Source organism: Salvelinus alpinus, chromosome 2, assembly GCF_045679555.1.
Source record: "Salvelinus alpinus chromosome 2, SLU_Salpinus.1, whole genome shotgun sequence".
Lineage (NCBI taxonomy): Eukaryota > Metazoa > Chordata > Actinopteri > Salmoniformes > Salmonidae > Salvelinus > Salvelinus alpinus.
Window position 1 is genome coordinate 22,754,050 of NC_092087.1, and position 23,505 is coordinate 22,777,554.

Genomic DNA, 23,505 nt, shown 5'->3' on the forward strand with positions numbered 1-23,505 from the left:
TGGTAGGAAAAGCTATAGCTAAATATACATATTAAGCTATTAGCAAGAAATGTTCTTTCTTTCCAGGAATAACCTTGGTTGGAAAACTCATCAGCTCAGTCACTGTGGCAGATAGGGATATGGATTGGGAAGTACCCCTAACATACAGGGAATAGCGGGGGGTCTGAAAACAGGGGTTATTATTATGATCCTCTGTCAGACAGGAGAGGACATGAGGTCGTCTAGGCCAGGCTCTGAGAACAAACACAAGCACCTCAGAGCTTTGGACAATGAGATCACCACGATCTGCATAGAGGAAGGAAACAAGTCAATTTCACAGCCAATCCACAGATACTACTAGCCGCCACCCATGACCACATGGTTCAATACGGAACTTTATGCCATAGGAAACCAACAAGAGGAATATGCCTTGGCAAAACTGATAGAACAACCTGTAACAGAGACAACCCAATCAAGACTTAGAAAAGCAGGAGTGGCAGAGGGGTGAGATGAGAAACAGGGGACCTGCAGAGACACCTCTGAGGTTAGAGACAGCTGTCGTGAGACAGCTGAACACACCTCCCTGCTCTGAGACATCATGTCTACCAGCTGCACATAGCTCCCACTTCCACCCTACGCAATCACCCCACCCAGCTAGGAGCCCTGAAGCAGGGCTGGGGACAGTCACTGGGACCCCCACCAGTCTCCAGGCTGTGGGACATGGTGACAGGGAGAGACCGTCCCAGCATTGGGTCAGAGAGACACAAATGGAACCAGATACACCATCAGAACACACTCCTCGGATTACAGTGATAAAACCACATCTTCTCAATTAACACTGATCTGGAGGTGTGTCATGGGAGCCACTGAAACACCATGCTCACATTGCTCACTGATTCTCATGGTTGAGGTGAATGAATACTTTAAGTCAACTGATATAGCATGCTTGTCATGCCAGAGACTGGTGCACATGTGGTGCCACTGGCCTTCATCAGAGCAATGGAAGGCATCTCAGCATAGCACAGTACTCTGTATATGACGACATCTAGGTCCAGTAACATGAGAATGCTTAAAGCAGGTCTCAAATAAAACAATAGAGGCTGGACGTGCTGCTCTAGTTTAAAAAAAACACAAAACAGTTGGTCTGTAATCTAGTTCTGAGGACACCATAAAACTTAAACTTCACAAAGAAGAGAGTGAAAACTGGAAGAGAAAGAAATAAGAACATTGTCACAACGAGCGCCAGCCACCCAGACCCATTTAACCAGATCGTTATACTTAAAGTTCAAAGTGTTACTTCTTAACTGGAAAAAACGACACCATAAGAGTCTGGCGATAGCCAATAAATGATCTTACCAAGCCAGGAGCACAGAGATAAAATAGTACACGTGCTATTTCCAAAGTCTTTAAAGCGCTGCTATTAGTCCAGACTCAGAGAGCACACACAGATGAAAGTGGCAAAGCTTGTGTCAGACCTGTAAACATCCAGTCAATGTGTGACTCAACTATTTAAAACACAGACTCCTCCTAATTTCCTAAATCAATCTACTGGTGATGTCTCTACTATGAGTCAGAGAAATGTGATGATAACCAGGTTGTATGTACTTTTGCTTTCATTTGCCAAGCAGGGATTTTTTTAAATCTTCCAATTCTCAAAACCCCCAAACATAACTTTTTCTTGCCTTCATATCATCACAATGCAGTCTCATAGGGATGTGTCACAGGGCTTTTGTGTTGTGTCAAAATATGGCAAAGAATCAAGTTTAAAGTTTTATTAGGCTTATGTACAGGATACACATGGTATACCCCACTCAACGAAATACTTACAAGTTCCTTCTCGACAATGCAACAACAATAATAAATAATTCAATATAAGAATAAGAAAATAAAGTAAATGGCTCAGTAGAATAGAATAAACATTTTAAATTGAGCATAATACAGGAAGGCACTATTTATAGTACAATACTCACACTTGTATCAGAGAAATAGGGGATTGAGGGGATAATGTGTAGTATTAGGGCTTCCTATCGCTACGTAATGCAAATCACTTGAAATCTGGACCCAATGAGCTACATCTTGGCACAGAAAGAATGTGTCTATACTGTACTTCATGGGAATCTCGTTGTGCAACGCCGATAGCTTGCCGACCCGGAACAACAAGTTAAAGGTGTGCTTGATCTTCGCCAGGCTGCCTTGGATTGAATCCTGTCAGTCTTTTGAGTGTGGCTATATCACTAGGCTAATGAAAAGGCACATACTATTCATTTGGTCCCTTGGTTCACTATTCACCATACCTTTACTTCTTCCTCAGAGAGGAACACTTGTGCTTAAATGAGGGCATGTCTTCCTTTGGTGACCCATTCTAACCCTGAGGCCAGCCCACAGGACAATAAAGTGCTATGACCCGTATGTGCCTTCAACAAGCGGGACACTTCCACGACAATGCATCAGTACCCTGGAATTCCAAATACAGAAAAAGCAACATGGCAAGCTATCCCAACTTCTACCCCACATATAAACCCCCCCATACACACACAGGTCATCGGTTGTGAAATCCACAATACAGTACAGATGTTGTAAGCAAGGTGCTCCTGAACCCTTTTTGACCCTTCATCATTTAAACAGATCAGATTCCCTTGCTCTAGCACTTCTGCATGTGATGGACATGTTTACCCCGGGAGTTTCAGGTATTTTCCAGATGAGCCGTAAAGGGTCAGAATAACCAGAAATACCCAGGTCATGTGACAAGAATTAGCCAATGAGTAACAGATTTAGCAGTCTGCTTGTTGTCACATGAGAAAGTGTGTGAGAGAGAGAGACTATTTGCACATCATTACAACATTGTATATAGACATAATATGACATTTGAAATGTCTTTATTCTTTTGGAACTTTTGCAAGTGTAATGTTTACTGTAAATGTTTTATTGTTTATTATCTATTTCACTTGCTTTGGTAATGTAACCATATGTTTCTCATGCCAATAAAGCCAGATAAATTGAAAGAGAGAGAGAGAGAGAATCAACTAAACAGTGCATAGGATAAGACAGATGGTATGTTGTTGGAAATTCAATAGGCCGATGTACACTGAGTGTAAAAAACATTAAAAACATCTGCTCTTCACTGAGCAGGTGAATCCAGGTGAAAGCTATGATCCCTTATTGATGTCACTTGTTAAATCCACTTCAATCAGTGTAGATGAAGGGGAGGAGACAGGTTAAATAAGGATTTTAAGCCTTGAGACAATTGAGACATGGATTGTGTATGTGTGCCATTCAGAGAGTGAATGGGCAAGACAAAATATTTAAGTGCCTTTGAACGTGGTATGGCAGTAGGTGCCAGGCGCACCAGTTTTTTGTCAAGAACAGCAATGCTGCAGGGTTTTTCACACTTAACAGTTTCCTGTGTGTATCAAGAATGATCCACCACCCAAAGGACATCCAGCCAATTAGACACAACTGTGGGAAGCATTGGCGTCAACATGGGCCAGCATCCCTGTGGAACGCTTTCGACACCTTGTGGAGTCCATGCCCCGATGAATTGAGGCTGTTCTGAGGGCAAAAATGGGTGGGCAAGTTAATATTAGGAAAGTGTTATTAATGTTTTATACACTCAGTGTTTGCTGTATTACAACTCCTGAGATGTTTAGTTCTAAAAAATACAAAGGAAACCTTGATTGTAACAACTGTGATTTGGAACGGTTTCCTCTGAACACTTCTTTCTCAAACGTCATCATCAACTGTTAAATATGATTTTCTGAAAAGATTCTTTGAAATACCACAAATATCAGCAAAGAAAGAAAGGGGAACTTGGTCAAACTGAAGTAGACATTATACACAAAATAGAGGAACCTAACTGAATGGCATGCTATTTTTTCACTCCTGTAAAAACGGATGCCATACTTCCCCCCCAAGTCGTTGAACAAACTAAGGCTAATTGGTGTGCTTCTTTCAAAAAGACCCCTACATGCCACATGTGCCTACCACACTCAGAGCCTTCAACACTACTGAACAGCTGAGCCTAGTCATGACCAGTCAGCCAGACAGATGGGAAGAAGAGAAGAGCACAGGTCTGAATTGTTCCTCTCCTCTCCAACCCCAAACATGAAATTCTAACTCAGTTTGTTTTCATCCATTTAGTGTTGTCACATTCCAGCTTCTCTCCTCATTTCATGGTGATATGTAATTAAAAGTCCAGAGAGACCAGTGAAACCCACCATATGGCTAACTGGGATGCAGAGCCCAGAAGAGTTCCACACAGCTGCCCATTGTTTTGTGGAGACATGGAGACTTCTGGGAAAAGTTTAGTAATTAGGTATGACCGCAGAGTGGTGGAGATCCCTGTGGAGTAAACCCTTCTGAAGGACGGAATGTCAAGCAGTCAAGCAGGCTGTACCTCCACCAGGGCCCTCTGACAGAGAGGGGTGAACAATTAGTTTCCCTTCTACCTTACATAATCAGGGTCGGCGGTCAGAGGGTAGGAGACTCCTGCTGGCCCCGGCGAGGATAGACCCAGGACCCAGGCAGAGAGCAGAGGGGCAACTGACAACACACAAACACCTCTAGGAACAACAGGGTCTCCTGTTTAGAACTAACTGGAATGTAGAGGTTCTGCATGTTATTACCCAAGAACAGACAACACTCTTTCACATCTCTTCTCTAAAATGATATTAAAGAGGACCTCAGTCATGTGTGATTTGGCTTCCTCCACCAGAGACCCCCATTTGTCTCTGATGGGGGGGCCTTGGGTTGTTTTAGGAAAATGAAATTAGTGTATATGGGGCCGGAGAGGAAGTGAGCAGCACAGGGGCACTGAGACAGCACTAGTGGCCACGGGCAAGGGGAAATAAGGAAATAAATAACTGGCATGTCTGGAATCTGCCTCTGAAGGGGAGATGCTAGTTTGGACAGTGTGTGTTGCCACAGCGCTGAGCACATGATGGGGTCTTTGAATGGCTCTTACTGTTAGGGGTCTTTCTACCAATGTGAGGGGAGAGGGCATGTCATGTACTTTATGACTGCAATCGTCTTCGCATTTGGTAGCAATTTACTTTAAACGGCCGCGGTGTGATTCACAGAGAAAACTATGGAAATATGGGGCATGTGGAATGTCAAGATAAGTGAGAATGAAAATAAAGGAGTCTGAGATTAGTCTCACTGGTCAAAAGTCTAAATAATACAACAATGTCTCATTCCCAAAGTCAACATGCCACATGGTGGGATAACAATCAATTTTTGTTATTACCATGTCCTCTTTACTGAAATACAATCCTCAAATTTTTAAGTACAACTACATCCTCCCTATTTACAGTCATTTGATTCAACAGTAAAACAGAGAGATCAGACATACTTCAGTGACTCCTTAGTTCCATCCGAGCTGCTGCCTCCCTGAGCTGGTCCTATGTCCGTGGTCTCACTCTCGCTGTTGGTCTCAGGGGTTTTGGGGACGGAGTTCTCCTGCTCTGGGAGAGAAGTGCGGCGCCCCAGGCTCCCTGCCCCATGGTGCTCTGGAAGAGGGGTGCGGCATCCCTGGCTCCCTGTACTCCCCAGGCTCCCTGCCCCATGGTGCTCTGGAAGAGGGGTGCGGCATCCCTGGCTCCCTGTACTCCCCAGGCTCCCTGCCCCATGGTGCTCTGGAAGAGGGGTGCGGCATCCCTGGCTCCCTGTACTCCCCAGGCTCCCTGCCCCATGGTGCTCTGGAAGAGGGGTGCGGCATCCCTGGCTCCCTGTACTCCCCAGGCTCCCTGCCCCATGGTGCTCTGGAAGAGGGGTGCGGCATCCCTGGCTCCCTGTACTCCCCAGGCTCCCTGCCCCATGGTGCTCTGGAAGAGGGGTGCGGCATCCCTGGCTCCCTGTACTCCCCAGGCTCCCTGCCCCATGGTGCTCTGGAAGAGGGGTGCGGCATCCCTGGCTGCCTGTACTCCCCAGGCTCCCTGCCCCATGGTGCTCTGGAAGAGGGGTGCAGCATCCCTGGCTCCCTGTACTCCCCAGGCTCCCTGCCCCATGGTGCTCTGGAAGAGGGGTGCGGCATCCCTGGCTCCCTGTACTCCCCAGGCTCCCTGCCCCATGGTGCTCTGGAAGAGGGGTGCGGCATCCCTGGCTCCCTGTACTCCCCAGGCTCCCTGCCCCATGGTGCTCTGGAAGAGGGGTGCGGCATCCCTGGCTCCCTGTACTCCCCAGGCTCCCTGCCCCATGGTGCTCTGGAAGAGGGGTGCGGCATCCCTGGCTGCCTGTACTCCCCAGGCTCCCTGCCCCATGGTGCTCTGGAAGAGGGGTGCGGCGTCCCTGGCTCCCTGTACTCCCCAGGCTCCCTGCCCCATGGTGCTCTGGAAGAGGGATGCGGCGTCCCTGGCTGCCTGTACTGACCAGGCTCCCTGCCCCATGGTGCTCTGGAAGAGGGATGCGGCGTCCCTGGCTGCCTGTACTGACCAGGCTCCCTGCCCCATGGTGCTCTGGAAGAGGGATGCGGCGTCCCTGGCTGCCTGTACTGACCAGGCTCCCTGCACCATGGTGCTCTGGAAGAGGGGTGCGGCATCCCTGGCTGCCTGTACTCCCCAGGCTCCCTGCCCCATGGTGCTCTGGAAGAGGGGTACGGCATCCCTGGCTGCCTGTACTCCCCGCCCCATGGTGCCTCTCTCTGCTCTCCCCGGCCCGCTTGGCCTCAGAACAGTGCTTCATAGCCTGTAGCTGAGACAGGGGCACTATGTCACCCCCCTGGGGTCGGTGCCAGATAGTCCGCCGTTCCACGGAATTGTAGTAGTAGAAGCGGCCACTCTGGGGGTCAAACAGCTCCCACCACTGGTTACCATCGGCCTGACGAATGGCGGTGCCCAAAGGAGGGTTCCAGCCGCATTCGCTGGTGGCCAGGTTCAGGTACATGTGCTCTCGAGAGCGTGGCTCCAGGATCTCCACCCAATCAGGACTGAAAACAGACACAAGAAATAGTGTTGTTAGAACTGAGAACAACGAGGAAGAGGCAAACAGATTTGAAGCCATTAATAACACAAACAATTGGTTTGGTCTGGAAATCCTACTGAAATGACCATCCCTGTTACATGCTGCTCATCCAACAAACAATCTGTAAACAACTTACACAGTCAAACACGGACTACAACGCAAACACCTTCAGATGACCCATATGGAGAGTATGAATGTTAGCGACCACAACACGTGTCCATCTGTGTGTGAGACAGTGCTATAGAACGCTGGTTCAGCAGTGATGTCAACCATCTGGTGGGCAGAGGAGCAGCAGGAGTAGCACTGTGTGTCTGTAGTATGCGACAGGTGGACACACTCAGTACGGCACTAAGACCACAGCCAGCAGGCCTGGAGAGCACCATCCGCCCCAGCAGCATCACACAGGGTATGGCGTAAGGAACACTAGCAGCTAACTCAGCAGAACACAGAGGTTCGGGTGGGGATTGGGAGACACTGGCCCACATACACACAGACAGGGTACAGGGGAATGTGTCATTAAGGGGGTAACCTGTCAGATTGAATCAAAATGTGTTCCTGACTTAACTGAAAGGTGATACAGCTCTACAAGCTCATTCTGATATTTGATGATGAGTGTGATGATGTTATGATCTAGTTATCTGATGCAGAGCAGCTTTAAGTGTGCCAATGAATCCACGAGGGACCACAGCCAGCCGGAGCCTGTGTCCTTCTACTGGGCTGAGTACCAGGCTGGGGGCTGGTGAGGAGGGTAGGCAGAAGGCGCGGATGGTGAGGAGGGAGGCAGAAGATAGACACAGGGATTCTTTCCCTTTCCCTCCAGTTTGGGACACATGTCCAGGGTACCTGTGGTAGCGAGGGGGCGCAGGGTGTCCAGCACGGCCCACAGTGCCTAACGCATGCCCACATTTGTTCCTTGTGATCCTGCCAAGTAAGTCCCCTGCACCCCCAGCCTCAAAATAGCCTCAGAAGAGCAGAGTGCCAGCCAAGTTGACAAGACCGTTTTTGCGTTGAGCATAAAGCTCAGTGGAAACTGGAAACAATCTATGTATTGCCCTGTTCTTCAGCCACATTCAGGTGAAAATACAAGGGGACAGAGGCCCTCTACACCATCCCTGCCTGTGTGCTGTCACTGTGTGTGTCTCTACTGTCTGCTGGGAAACCACCTGGCTCCCATTCTGAACAAGCACACATTATTCACTGTCACAGAATATGGCTACAATAGGACCAACCTCTTCAAGAAAGAGACAAATACATCTGTATCTAATCTGAAAATTAGCCCTGTTTTCTTCTGAGTATCTGCAGTGAAAGTATTTAAGTGTCCACATACATCACTATGTGAGTGCGAGAGTAAGTGAGTGAATCAGAGAGAGAGCGAGGGAGAAAGAGAGAAAGCGAGAGCGAGAGTGTTTAGGTCATGACGGATTGGCATGATGTGGGGGGGGGTAACGTTTACAAGTCTAGCTGATCCCAAAAGAGTCCTGCAGTGAGGCGCCATGGGTATGCTCGTTTCAGTTGAGGAGGGGACGATTTTTACACTGATGGATCAGCAGTTTAAGGAGTGGAAATGAAGGTACAGTCAAAATGGAGGCCTAAGCAGTAGGGCTGTGACGATGCCAATATCACAATATTTTTTTCATGGCAAAAATTAAAACAGAAAGCAGACCAAACTCTTTGGTCCTTTAAACTTCTTGTCAATAGGGGGGGCGCTATTTTCACTTTGGAAAAAATCGTGCCCAATTTAAACGGCCTCGTACTCTATTCTAGATCATACAATATGCAATACTATTGGATAGAAAACACTCTCAAGTTTCTAAAACTGTTTGAATTATATCTGTGAGTAAAACAGAACTCATTTGGCAGCAAACTTCCAGACAGGAAGTGAAAATTCTGAAAATGGGGCTCTGTTTCAGGGCCTGCCTATTCAACCGGCTTATATTTATCGATATACATGCACTTCATACGCCTTCCACTAGATGTCAACAGGCAGTGGAAGGTGGAATGGGGTGTCTAGCTTGATCTGAGGTCGAACAAGAGCTTTTGGAGTGGCAGGTCAGGAATTTCCTTTCTCTACCAAGGCACGCGAAGCACCTCGATATTGTCTTCTGATAAGCGTTCGGTTTACACGGCGAATATCTCCGGCTCTGATTTTATTTGATACATGTGATAATAACATCGTAAAGTATGCTTTTTCAACCGAGTTTTATCAGATTATTCAACATTTATTGGGACTTTGAGTTTTCCGTTCTTTGCGTAGAGAGAAGATGGGAACGTTATCAAGCTTGGCTAGCATTGTGGCGCGAATTCGACAGAAGAAAAGGACATTCTAAAACCAAACAACGATTTATTCTGGAGCAAGGACTCCTTGTACAAGATTCTGATGGAAGCTCAGCAAAAGTAAGAACAATTTATGATGTTATTTCATATTTCTGTGGAAAATGTTGATTCCTATTCTCTGCCGTTTTGGCGAGCGCTGTCTCGCAATAACGCAAGCTGTTTGTTATGGTAAAGTTATTTAAAAAAATCTAACACGGCGGTTGCATTAAGAACCAGTGTATCTTTCATTTGCCATACAACAAGTATTTTTATGTAAAGTTTATGATGAGTTCTTTGGTCAGATTAGGTGAGTGTCCAAAATAGCTCAGGACATTCTGGTGAATCGATGCTACGTATTCACAATGTATAATCAGGATTTGTAGCTCTAAATATGCACATTTTCGAACAAAACATAAGTGTATTGTATAGCCTGATGTTATAAGACTGTCATCTGATGAAGTTGGTCAAGGTTAGTGATTAATTTTATCTCTATTTTGTCGGTTTTGTGCAAGCTATTTTTGCGGGGAGTAAATTGCGTTGTGTGTTTGGCTACTGTAGTGAGCTAATAGAAATATATATTGTGTTTTCGCTGTAAAACACTTAAAAATCTGAAATATTGTCTGGATTCACAAGATGTTTATCTTTCATTTGCTGTACACCATGTATTTTTCATAAATGTTTTATGATGAGTATTTAGGTATTTCACATTGCTCTCTGTAATTATTCTGGCTGCTTCGGTGCTATTTGTGATGGTAGCTGCAATGTAAAACTATGATTTATACCTCAAATATGCACATTTTTCGTGCAAAACATAAATGCATTGTATAACATGTTATAAGACTGTCATCTGATGAGGTTGTTTCTTGGTTAGTGACTAATTATATCTCTATTTGGTCGGTTTTGTGATAGCTACCTATGCGGTAGAAACATGGTGAAAATATGCGGTTGAGTCTTTGGCTATTGTGGTTAGCTAATAGAAATACATATTGTGTTTTCGCTGTAAAACATTTAAAAAAATCGGAAATGATGGCTGGATTCACAAGATGTTTGTCTTTCATTTGCTGTATTGGACTTGTGATTTCATGAAAATTATATTATATGATATCCCTGTCCCGTTAGGCTAGGCTATGCTAGTCAGCTTTTTTGATGAGGATGCTCCCGGATCCGGGATGGGTATCACTGAAAGTTAAAAACCTGCTGTATGTAAAATATTGTGTGCTATAAGCTTGGAAAATAAATAAAATGTGACTCTGGATGACAGCATAATGATGTTTGTTTCCAACATTAGGGCTGTTTTCCTAAATAAGTTAAATCCGCTTCATGTTTTGTTTCCTCGCCACAATACTAATGAGTATCACGATACTGGTATCCTCCTGGACCTACCAAGTAGTCAATAGTCCTATTCCACACACCCCACCCACAATTGGCCCAGCATCGTCCGGGTTAGGGGAGGGTTTGGCCGGCCGGGATTTCCTTGTCCCACAAGCGACTCCTTGTGGTGGGCCCGGGCGCCTGTAAGCTGACATGGTCGCCAGCTGGACGGTGTTTCCTCCGACACATTGGTGCGGCTGGCTTCCGGGTTAAGTGAGCAGTGTCAAGAAGCAGTGCGGCTTGGCAGGGTCGTGTTTCGGGGGACGCATGGCTCTCGACCTTCCCCTCTCCCGAGTCCGTAGGGGAGTTGCAGCGATGGGACAAGACAAACTACTAATTGGATATCATGAATTTGGGGAGAAAAAGGGATAAAAGTACAAAAATAAATGATACTACTGATCCACTGTGGCTAAATTATGCTCTCTGGGCTCCTGTGGTTGGATATTATAATATTATTTTGAAACGTTATATATTTTTGTATTTTATTTTTGCCTCTTGGGACCCCTATGTGTTTAGGCCCTGACTCACACAATTGAGCAGCCACATTTATTTATTATGCAGTATATTATTTAAAAAATTATTAATTCATTTATTAATATACATTTTTTATTTAGCCTTCCCTGGTGGTCTAGTTTTGAGTATTCGGCGTTCTCACCGCCACGGCCCAGGGTTCGATTCCTGGTCAGGGAATATACGTTTGGGGCGGCAGGTGGTTAGAGCCAGTAACCTAAAGGTTGCTAGATCGAATCCCAGAGCTGACAAGGTAACAATCTGTCTTACTGCCCCTGAACAAGGCAGTTCACCCACTGTTCCTAGGCCGTCATTGTAAAAAATGATTTGTTCTTAACTGACTTGCCTAGTTAAATAAAGGTTAAATAAATAAAATAAATAATCCTCCCCCATCTGACGATTAGCATTGAGAGCGGGCTCCTGAATCCTCCAGTGGTTGGTGGCTGCAGTAAGAAAAGTATATATACACTTTTCTTACTGCAGCCACCATATATACACACGTTTCTTACTGCAGCCACCACCAATTTATTTATTTATATATATATATATATATTTAAATATAAAAAATATATAATTAACATATACTGTACATATTTCCTTTATTTTTATGAATTGTTTGCTGCCTATTGGTCCACCCAGGGGCTTTAGCCCCAGTAAGCTCCTGCATTAGTTTGGCCCTGGGAGCAGCATGGGGTACAATGGTTGCATAAGGGCCTTACTTCCTGGGAAATAAACAGTAGTTAGGACACAAAGTGGAACCAGTGTCTTGCTGAACCAGTGTCTCGCAGTCTGCATAACCACAGGTAAAGTTAAACACTACTCTAAATGTTTTATTACAATCTAAAATTAAAACATTAAACATGCTCGTGTGACACCTGATTTTCTTCAGGATAACGTATTCTAAATTGAAGCAGGCATGATGTATTGGTAGAGTGCTATGGTTATACTCCTGAGAGATGCACTTAACCCGACACTGACACCAATAACCCCACTGACAGTAAAAATCAGAACGGACAATAGTGTATGTGAAGCCTAGACACAATACATCTACTATGCCAGAGGTAAGACAGTACTTAAGAGAAAATGGTAAAATATATGTTCTCATAATGCTGGTGTTCTGCTCTTAATATTCTCTAGATCTGATAACACATTCCCTCTTCTTCATGGAAGGTACACTGGCCCTTTGTCCCCCATCTGGGTCAAGGAGACGTCTGTACCACATGGTTATTCTCTAGGATGACTAAAAATAAGTCAAGTAGAAAAACACCTCTCCAAACAGAGAACAAGTGGCAGAGCAGAGCGCTGCACCGAAACCAGAAGACCAACATATACACGCCGACTCTGTGTCAGAGGTCTCATTCTGAATAATAACTTTATCTATCACCCACAATTGACAGTTTGGTCCCAAAATAACTTGGATATGTTAAATGGCGTTTTCCCAGAAGGCAGAACAGCTGCATTCTGCTCATGGTATCTCCTACATTGTTTTAAAACAACCCAAAGTGTTAATGGCAATTTTCCCAGCAGTGCAAAACATAGGAGTTGACATTTCATTGTCTAAAAATAGGACAACACACTGTCATTGTTTAGTTTTGGCTGTCAATCGAACTCAAATTCCAGTCCAGCTTAAATTGATTCGAAGAAACAGTTTTCTTCCAAGTACCTCAGTCACAGTGAACTGAGCAGACAGGAGCCTATACACAATGGGTTCTGTACAAGTTGACATAAAAGGCAAATAAGTCTGCTAACGGCTGAAGTGGAACTTATCGTTCCAATACTAGTGTGGCATGTCTGATTCACTGATAGTGCTCAAGTCAACAGAAATCGAAACCAATGGGGCATAACTAGGGCTGGCACAATTATCGTACAAGCGTGTAACCGACGGTTATGGATGAAGACAGTTATGAAAATTAAATAACCGTCATAACCGTTAAAAAAAATATATATATACAGTGGGGAGAACAAGTATTTGATACACTGCCGATTTTGCAGGTTTTCCTACTTACAAAGCATGTAGAGGTCTGTAATTTTTATCATAGGGGCTGATCCCTCACCTTCCTCATGATCATTGATGCCCTACGAGGTGAGATCTTGCATGGAGCCCCTGACCGAGGGTGATTGACCGTCATCTTGAACTTCTACCATTTTCTAATAATTGCGCCAACAGTTGTTGCCTTCTCACCAAGCTGCTTGCCTATTGTCCTGTAGCCCATCCCAGCCTTGTGCAGGTCTACAATTTTAGCCCTGATGTCCTTACACAGCTCTCTGGTTTTGGCCATTGTGGAGAGGTTGGAGTCTGTTTGATTGAGTCTGTGGACAGGTGTCTTTTATACAGGTAAGGAGTTCAAACAGGTGCAGTTAATACAGGTAATGAGTGGAGAACAGGATGGCTTCTTAAAGAAAAAGGTCTGTGAGAGCCGGAATTCTTACTGGTTGGTAGGTGATCAAATACTTATATCATGTAATAAAATGCAAATTAATTACTTAAAAATCATACAATGTGATTTTCTGGATTTTTGTTTTAGATTCCGTCTCTCACAGTTGAAGTGTACCTATGATAAAAATTACAGACCTCTACATGCTTTGTAAGTAGGAAAACCTGCAAAATCGGCAGTGTATCAAATACTTGTTCTCCCCACTGTACTTATTATTACTATTCATGTTTTTGTGGAATGAACAACTGACTGAAGACGGAATGGCCGGGCATTTGTGTGGTTGAGCCCGTTTCTGGTGTAATTTAATTTAATTTATTTAACTAGGCAAGTCAGTTAAGAACAAATTCTTATTTTACAATGACGGCCTACCCCGGCCAAACCCTAACCCGGACGATGCTGGGACAATTATACGCCACTCTATGGGACTCCCAATTACGGCCGGTTGTGATACAGCCTGGAATCGAACCAGGGTCTGTAGTGAAACCTCTAGCACTGAGATGCAGTGCCTTAAACCGCTGCGCCACTCGGTAACATGGACTCTTTAACAACCTATGGAACGTTGTTGCTCCTTGCTGAAACAAGCAAGGTGTTGTAGCCTCGGCAACACTCCCCACAATGTAGCAGCAGCACACATGGAAATAGAATGACTAGAACAGGCTTGAATCCTCTAACCCTGTCAATTTGACTGGTAAACTCAGAGGGCTTGCAGTTGCGTCACAAATCACCTAGCAGAAGTACCAGGCCCCATGTTGGAAGACCAAATTCAGTCTGTTGGAATGTCAATGTATTATTATTCAGTCTCCAATTGTCGATGTATAATTAGCTAGCTTGCTACAGAAACTTAGTGTGCAGGCTAACTCAAATGAGCTGCTAACGTAATGTCCGTTAGTTAGTTAACTTTACATACTGTATAGCTAGCTAAGTGAATTAAATATCACCAGCTTAAAAACTTTATATTTGCTAGTTAGCTAGCAATCTTGATGTATTTATCGATGTAACTCTAAATGCATTTGTAGCTAGGTTCACTACATGACCAAAGGTATGTGGACACCTGCCCATCGAACATCTTATTCCAAAATCACAAGCATTAATATAGAGAGTTGGTCCCCCCTTTGCTGCTATAAAAGCCTCCACTCTTCTGGGAAGGATTTCCGCTAGATGTTGGAACATTGCTGCTGGGACTTGATTGCATTCAGCCACAAGAGCATTAGTGAGGTCGGGCACTGATGTTGGGTGATTAGGCCCGGCTCGCTGTGGGTGTTCCAATTCATCCCAAGGTGTTTGATGGGATTGAGGTCAGGGCTCTGTGCAGGCCAGTCAATTTCTTCCACACCGATCGACAAACCATTTCTGTATGGATCTTGCTTTGTACAGGGGGCATTGTCATGCTGAAACAGGAAAGGTCCTTCCCCAAACTGCTGCCACAAAGTTTAAATCAAAGAATCGTCTAAAATGTCATTGTAAACTGTAGCGTTTAGAGGCCTAGCCCAAATCATGAAAAACAGCCCCAGACCATTATTCCTCCTACAACCAAACGTTACAGTTGGTTCTATGCATTAGGGGAGGTATTTTTCTCCTGGCATCTGCTAAACACAGATTCGTCCGTCAAACAGCCAGATGGTGAAGCGTGATTCATCACTCCAGTGAGAGCGTTTCCACTGCTCCAGAGTCCAATGGCAGCGAGCTTTACACCACTCTAGCCGACTTTTGGCATTGTGCATGGTGTTCTTAGGCTTGTATAAGGCTGCTCGGCCATGGAAACCTAATTCATAAAGCTCCCGATGAACATTTCTTGTGCTGATGTTGCTTCCAGAGACAGTTTGGAACTCGGTAGTGAGTGTTGCAACAGAGGAGACGGTTTTTACGCGCTACACACTTCAGCACTCGGCTGTCCCATTCTGTGAGCTTGTGTGGCCTACCAGTTCGCGGCAAGTCGTTGTTGCTCCTAGATGTTTCCACTTCACAATAACGGCACTTACATTAGACAGGGGCAGCTCTAGCAGGGCAGAAATGTGACGAACTGACTTGTTGGAAAGGTGGCATCCTATGACAGTCCCACGTTGAAAGTCACTGAGCTCTTCAGTAAGGCCATTCTACTGCCAATGTTTGTCTATGGAGATTGCTTGGCTGTGCTCCATTTTATACACCTGTCAGCGACGGGTGTGGCTGAAACAGCCAAATCCACTAATTTGAAGTGGTGTCCACATACTTCTGTATATATTGTGTATGTGTACCCATGTTAGGCCGTCTTGTGAAAAAAAAGTTTTAAAGTCACACACAATGCATAAACCTATTATAAACAACATCAGACCAACCCTGCTGGGAGTGCAGGCTTCTGTTTGAGCGCAGCACTGAGACACCTGATTCAATGTATCAAACCTAATTAGTTAATAATCAAGTGTGCTATTGCTGGACTGGAAAATAAGTCTGCTCCCCCCGTAGATCAGGGATCAGTGGAGCGAGGTTGGTCACCTCTGGTGTTGACTTTATTTTGTACACCTGGAATTATGCTTGAGTAATAATAGCTTACTTGTTACTAAAATGTCTAACCTTTACATAAGGTATGAGTTAGCTTACTTGTACATTTTACAATTATATGAAAGTCCTGATTCTTTGAAGTTAAGTGTTTAAACTTGTTTGAAAATTGTTAGCTTAACTATTATTCAAGATTAACTAGTGTCGATGTTGATTAATCACAGATCACAATCCTGAAATATAGAGGGAAAGGAAATCTGTCTCTAATTCGTCTGTTTCTGTGTTGTATTCTCATATGAACATGACCTTTCTGTTCAGTCATAAGCTCTCCAAATTGTTTTATTTGATTGTGATAAGAGTTTATAAGGTTTAATATAAATGATTAAATAATTCTACCCGGAAACTAAACCATTAGGGATTAGAGGTTATGTAGCATGGATAACGAGTAATTAAAAGTATTAAACATAAGTCCAACTAGGTTAGACTGGGAGAGAGAGAAATGTGTGTATGCTTAAGAAAACACCTAGAAACAATTAAACTATGGTTGAACCGACCCGGCTATAACTCTGGGTTGCAGACCGATTAGGATAATTGAAATGTATGTAAATTGGTCACAAAATTCTATATCAGATTGTCACACTCTTTTCAGGATATCAGCCATGTAAACCCATTTTGCAGCTGATAATGGCATGCAACACCAATGCAGCCATAGGCTTACAGCAGTGGTTCCCAACTCCAGTACCCCCAACAGCACACATTTTTTTGTGGCCCTGGACAAACATACCTGACTCAACTCTGAGGGCCTGATGATTAGTTGACAAGCTGTATCAGGTGTATTTGTCCGAGGCTACAATAAACCGTATTGTTGAGGGTACTCGAGGACTGTAGTTGGGAATCACTGGCCTACAGTATGATGGCATTTAGCCTTATGGGCATTTGCAATGCACCCCTTGACATTGTGCATCTGAATCAGAGAATAGCTTTACTCACACATTGTTTACATATTGTTCAGCTATATGTTCTCAATTTAAAAACGATACCAGTAAACAATGTATATGAGGCTAATCATTATATTGGATTTTTTACATGCCTTGAGCTGACATGAAATTGTTAAGTGCAAATCCAACCCTTGTAATATAGGTGGTGAAATGTCTGGAGGCAGGAGATGGGATCCTTAGCCGCCGCCTACTCCTACCAAATTCAATGCCAGATACTTTTCTCCCAGAAGGTCTGAGTGGCACTTGGAGGTACTGTGATAATCAATTCAAATCGTATTGGTTGCATACACATACAGTTATAGCGGATGTAGTGAAATGCTTATGTTCCTAGCTCCAACAGTGCATTAATATCTAACAATACACACAAATCTAAAAAGTTAAAGAATGGAATTAAGAAACATTAGGATGAACAATGTCGGAGTCCAGAGAATAAATATACAGTATATATAAATACAGTGTACATACAGTACCAGTCAAAAGTTTAGACACATCTACTCATTCATTCAATTCTTTATTTTGACTATTTTCTACATTGTAGAATAATAGTGAAGACGTCAAAGCTATGAAATGACACACATGGAATCATGTGGTAACCAAAAAAGTGTGAAACAAAGAAAAATATATTTTATATTTGAGATTCTTCAAAGTAGCCACCCTTACCTTGACAGATTTGCACACTCTTGGCATTCTCTCAACCAGCTTCATGAGGTAGTCACCTAGAATGCATTTCAATTAACAGGTGTGCCTTGTTAAAAGTTCATTGGTGGAATTTATTTCCTTCTTAATGCGTTTGAGCCTATCAGTTGTGTTGTGACATGGTAGGGTTGGTATACAGAAGATAGCCTTATGTGGTAAAAGACCAAGTCCATATAATGTCAAGAACAGCTCAAAAAGAAATGAGAAACAACAGTCCATCATTACTTTAAGACAGGAAGGTCAGTCAATACGGAACATTTCAAGAACTTTGAAAGTTTCTTCAAGTGCAGTCACAAAAACCATCAAGCGCTATGATGAAACTAGCTCTCATGAGGACCACGACAGGAAAGGAAGACCCAGAGTTAACTTTGCTGCAGAGGATAAGTTCATTAGAGTTACTAGCCTCAGAAATTGCAGCCCAAATGCTTCACAGAGTTCAAGTAACAGGCATCTCAACATCAACTGTTCAGATGAGACTGTGTGAAATCAGGCCTTCATGGTCAAATTGCTGCAAAGAAACCACTACTAAAGGACGCCAATAAGAAGAGACTTGCTTGGGCCAAGAAACACAAGCAATGGACATTAGACCAGTGGAAATCTGTCCTTTGGTCTGATGAGTCCAAATTTCTGATTTTTCGTTCCAACCACTGTGTCTTTGTGAGACGCAGAGTAGGTCAACGGATGATCTCCGCATGTGTGGTTCCCACCGTGAAGCATGGAGGAGGTGTAATGGTTGTGGCGGTGCTTTGCTGGTGACACTGTCAGTGATTTTTTCGAATTCAAGGCACACCTAACCAGCATGGCTACCACAGCATTCAGCAGCAATACGCCATCCCATCTGGTTTGCACTTAGTGGAACTATCATTTGTTTTTCAACAGGACAATGACCCAACACACCTCCAGGCTGTGTATGGGCTATTTGACCAAGAAGAAGAGTGATGGAGTGCTACATCAGATGACCTGGCCTCCACAATCACCCAACCCAATCGAGATGGTTTGGTATGAGTTGGACTGCAGAGTGAAGGAAAAGCAGCCAACAAGTGCTCAGCATATGTGGGAACTGTTGGAAGAGCATTCCAGGTGAAGCTAGTTGAGAGAATGCCAAGAGTGTGCAAAGCTGTCACAAGGCAAAGGGGGGCTACTTTGAAGAGTCTAAACTCTAAAAGAGTCTAAATTTGTTTAACACTTTTTTGGGTTACTACATGATTCCATATGTGTTATTTCATAGTTTTGATGTCTTCACTATTATTCTACAATGTAGAAAATAGTAAAAATAAAGAAAAACCCTTGAATGAGTAGGTGTGTCCAAACTTTTGACTGGTACTGTATATATAAAGCGCATTCGGAATGTATTCTGACCCCTTCCCTTATTCCAAATTTTGTTACGTTACAGCCTTATTCTAAAATGACTAAATATAAAAAATGTACTCATCAATCTACACACCATACACCATAATGACAAAGTAAAAACCTTTTTTTTTTTTTTATGTTTGCAAATTTATAAAAAATAATAAAAACAGAAATACCTTTTTTTACATACAGTGCATTCGGAATGTATTCAGACCCCTTGACTTTTTCAATCTACACACAATAATGACTAAGCAAAAACAAGTTAGGCGATACTCCTGTTGTAAAGAAAAGCAATGTGCTTAATATTAGGAAAGTTGAGAAATAAATATATTAGGCCTAGCCTTCAGAAAGCTGATGGGATCCTCCTCTTTTTAAGAGGCCATCACTCTGTTTTCTAGCGCAATTCCATCGCCTATAGAAATGTTGCGCAACATGAGCTCTCATGAAGTGTTCGATTAGATTTTTGATTACATTTGCATTGATGCCAGAGTGATTAGAGGGACAATAGAGTGCTGAGTACCAGGCAGTTAGCAAGTTTGGTAGGCTACTAATGACCATCAACAACATCAGAGCTTGGAGAAGCCTAATTACCATGACTAAATGGACATGTGGAATTTGACTGCCTTCATGACTTGTGACCGCTGGTCTGGGGGTAATACGGTCACCGCAACAGCCCTAACTCCGGCTAGACAAGTACCATCCATTTATTTTTTCCCTAGAAAATACACAATAGACTTTTATCAGAACAGGCATGTTGTTTTAGCACTAGCAGACATAGCCACCGAATGCTAGCTAGCTTAGTGCTAGCAGTAAGGCAGAATGCCGCCCTGAGTTTAAGAGCAAGTGCTAACCCAAACAGCATTCCTGGTGTCATAAATGTAGCTAGCCACCTAACTTGCAAATCCGGGTTAGTTATTAATATCTTCGTCCGAGTTTAAATGAATTGGCTAGCTATCAGGGATCTTAGTTAGCCAGATCTAGTTGAAACATTATTGATAGCATGCTGGCTAACATTACAACCAGTGGAGGCTGCTGAGGGGAGAATAATGGCTGGAACGGAGTTAATGGAATGGCATCAAACACATGGAAACCATATGTTTGATGTATTTGCTACCATTCCACTGATTCCGCTCCAGCCATTACCACTCCTCCCCAATTAAGGTGTCACCAACCTCCTGTGGTTAAATCTTATCAAACATTATCGTCAGGTGCAACGTTAGCTATGCAAATCTTCCTCTCTATGACATTACACATTAGGGAGAGGCTATGTATTTAGCAAGTTACATCACAATATCAAAGTATCATACTCCCCACACACCAGTCACAGCCATCATGTCGTACATTTGTTGTATGTAATCCATTCCTTGCCATCTCGAGAAATATTGTTAAATGCATGAGAAGTTTGCACCAACTTTATGGATGCCCATTTTCACTCCTATGTCAAGCAAATGTGCATGCTTTGCAGACTTGACAACATGTCCACAACACGTGGCAGTTGGGGCGGACCACACCTTGCTTTCTCTGGGCAATTGGACATCATTGACAAAAGTGGGCATATAAGTAATCCATACCCGACCCATCAATACCCATTGTGATGCACTCACTTCCAAATCTCCTTTTGGACAAGACTGACTATATGTCCAAAATTATCTTATTTTCACTTTGTAGTCAACTTTGTCACTAGAATTAATGTTTCTGACTCATATCGATGCCACATAGACCATTTATAACCAGAGAAGTTGGTTCTAGAAGGCAGTTCCCATTTAAGCTAGCCAAGACCAACAACACAAACAGACTATAAAGCTACAAGTAGTGAGTGGGGTTACATACAGACTATACTAAAGTTAAAATGTCTTATCTGTGATGAAATGTTTTCCACACACATAGCTACGTGTGGTGTATTTGGACTAGAGGTCGACCGATTATGATTTTAACGCTGATACAGAAACCGATTATTGGAGGACCAAAAAAAGCGGATACCGATTAATCGTCCGGGAAAAAATTAATAAATGTATTTATTTGTAATAATGACAATTACAATACTGAATGAACACTTATTTTAACTTAATATAATACATCAATCAAATCAATTTAGCCTCAAATAAATAATGAAACATGTTCAAATTGGTTTAAATAATGCAAAAACAAAGTGTTGGAGAAGAAAGTAAAAGTGCAATATGTGCCATGTAAAAAAGCTAACGTTTGAGTTCCTTGCTCAGAACATATGAAAGCTGGTGGTTCCTTTTAACATGAGTCTTCAATATTCCCATGTAAGAAGTTTTAGGTTGTAGTTATTATAGGAATTATAGGACTATTTCTCTCTATACCATTTGTATTTCATATACCTTTGACTATTGGATGTTCTTATAGGCACTTTAGTATTGCCAGTGTAACAGTATAGCTTCCATCCCTCTCCTCGCCCCTACCTCGGCTCGATCCAGGAACACATCGACAACAGCCACCCTCGAAGCATCGTTACCCATCGCTCCACAAAAGCCGCAGCCCTTGCAGAGCAAGGGGAACAACTACTCCAAGTCTCAGAGCGAGTGACGTCACCGATTGAAACGCTATTAGCGCGCACTCCGCTAACTAGCTAGCCATTTCACATCGGTTACACCAGCCTAATCTCAGGGAGTTGATAGGCTTGAAGTCATAAACAGCTCAATGCTTGAAGCATTGCGAAGAGCTGCTGGCAAAATGCACGAAAGTGCTGTTTGAATGAATGCGTACGAGCCTGCTGCTGCCTACCATCGCGCAGTCAGACTGCTCTATCAAATATCAAATCATAGACTTAATTATAACATAATAACACACAGAAATACGAGCCTTTGGTCATTAATATGGTCGAATCCGGAAACTATCATTTCGAAAACAAAACGTTTATTCTTTCAGTGAAATACGGAACCGTTCCGTATTTTATCTAACCGGTGGCATCCATAAGTCTAAATATTCCTGTTACATTGCACAACCTTCAATGTTATGTCATAATTACGTACAATTCTGGCAAATTAGTTCGCAACGAGCCAGGCGGCCCAAACTGTTGCATATACCCTGACTCTGCGTGCAATGAACGCAAGAGAAGTGACACAATTTCCCTAGTTAAAATAAATTCATGTTAGCAGGCAATATTAACTAAATATGCAGGTTTAAAAATATATACTTGTGTATTGATTTTAAGAAAGGCATTGATATTTATGGTTAGGTACACGTTGGTGCAACGACAGTCCTTTTTCACGAATGCGCACCGCATCGATTATATGCAACGCAGGACACGCTAGATAAACTAGTAATATCATCAACCATGTGTAGTTAACTAGTGATTATGATTGATTGATTGATTGTTTTTTATAAGATAAGTTTAATGCTAGCTAGCAACTTACCTTGGCTTCTTACTGCATTCGCGTAACAGGCAGGCTCCTCGTGGAGTGCAATGTAAGGCAGGTGGTTAGAGCGTTGGACTAGTTAACCGTAAGGTTGCAAGATTGAATCCCCAAGCTGACAAGGTAAAAATCTGTCGTTCTGCCCCTGAACAAGGCAGTTAACCCACTGTTCCTAGGCCATCATTGAAAACAAGAATGTGTTCTTAACTGACTTGCCTAGTTAAATAAAGGTGTAAAAAAAATAATAATAATAATAAAATAAAAATCAGCCAAATCGGTGTACAAAAAGACCGATTTCCGATTGTTATGAAAACTTGAAATCGGCCCTAATTAATCGTCCATTCCGATTAATTGGTCGACCTCTAATTTGGACACCGGGTCCCCATAATTTACCACTCTTTCACAATGAATAGCCTGAAGCAACAAGGCTCTTCTGGCAGGTTCTATTTCCCTACGTGGGAGCATTGTGAACCGTAGGTCAGGATTTTTGTTATTGTACATTGAAAATGTCATATTGCAAAAAAATCGAAGACAAAGTTGTCTCTTTTACAATGAGGGTCAATTGGAAAGAATGTTTGTTTTCCTCAATTTGTGGGCGTGGTCGAGGGGAATTCCTTCTTATGACATGAATACCGACTCGGCGTATGGAATGCATTTTTCGTAATGTCAGTTGAGTCAACAAATCACAGCACACATTTTACCGCTTTGCTCCTATGGGTATACTCGCAATGGCCGCCAGTCCACCCATTATGCCTTCACTGATTTGATGGGGATTCCCGTTCTATTCATTTTATTTCTATGGCAGCACGTGCAGTCAGGAGCCGAGGAGAAAATGTACATTATTTATTGTTTTGCTAATCGAATGGTTATTACTGTGACCGCCATCATTTGGCAGGCCAATTACCGTCATCCAAAATTCCATGACCGTCACAGCCCTAGGCATAACTGCATGTGTGTTTCTAAATTAATTGGAAAGAGGACAGCCACCAGTGACCAACTTAAAACAGCCATTTAAAAGACAACAGAATATAGCATTGTGGATAC

At 43.1% G+C, this 23,505-nt stretch overlaps 1 protein-coding gene across 2 annotated transcripts in view; it reads right to left on the bottom strand.

The window, feature by feature from the left end:
- The window catches only part of LOC139556956 (rho GTPase-activating protein 39-like), a 53,408-nt gene that overhangs the window by 16,746 nt on the left and 13,157 nt on the right, over positions 1-23,505 (bottom strand). For both annotated transcript variants that reach the window (XM_071371148.1, XM_071371158.1), the window contains exon 2: positions 5,327-6,898. In XM_071371148.1, the coding sequence (XP_071227249.1) occupies positions 5,327-6,898 (1,572 nt within the window). The remainder of the gene's footprint in view (positions 1-5,326; positions 6,899-23,505) is intronic.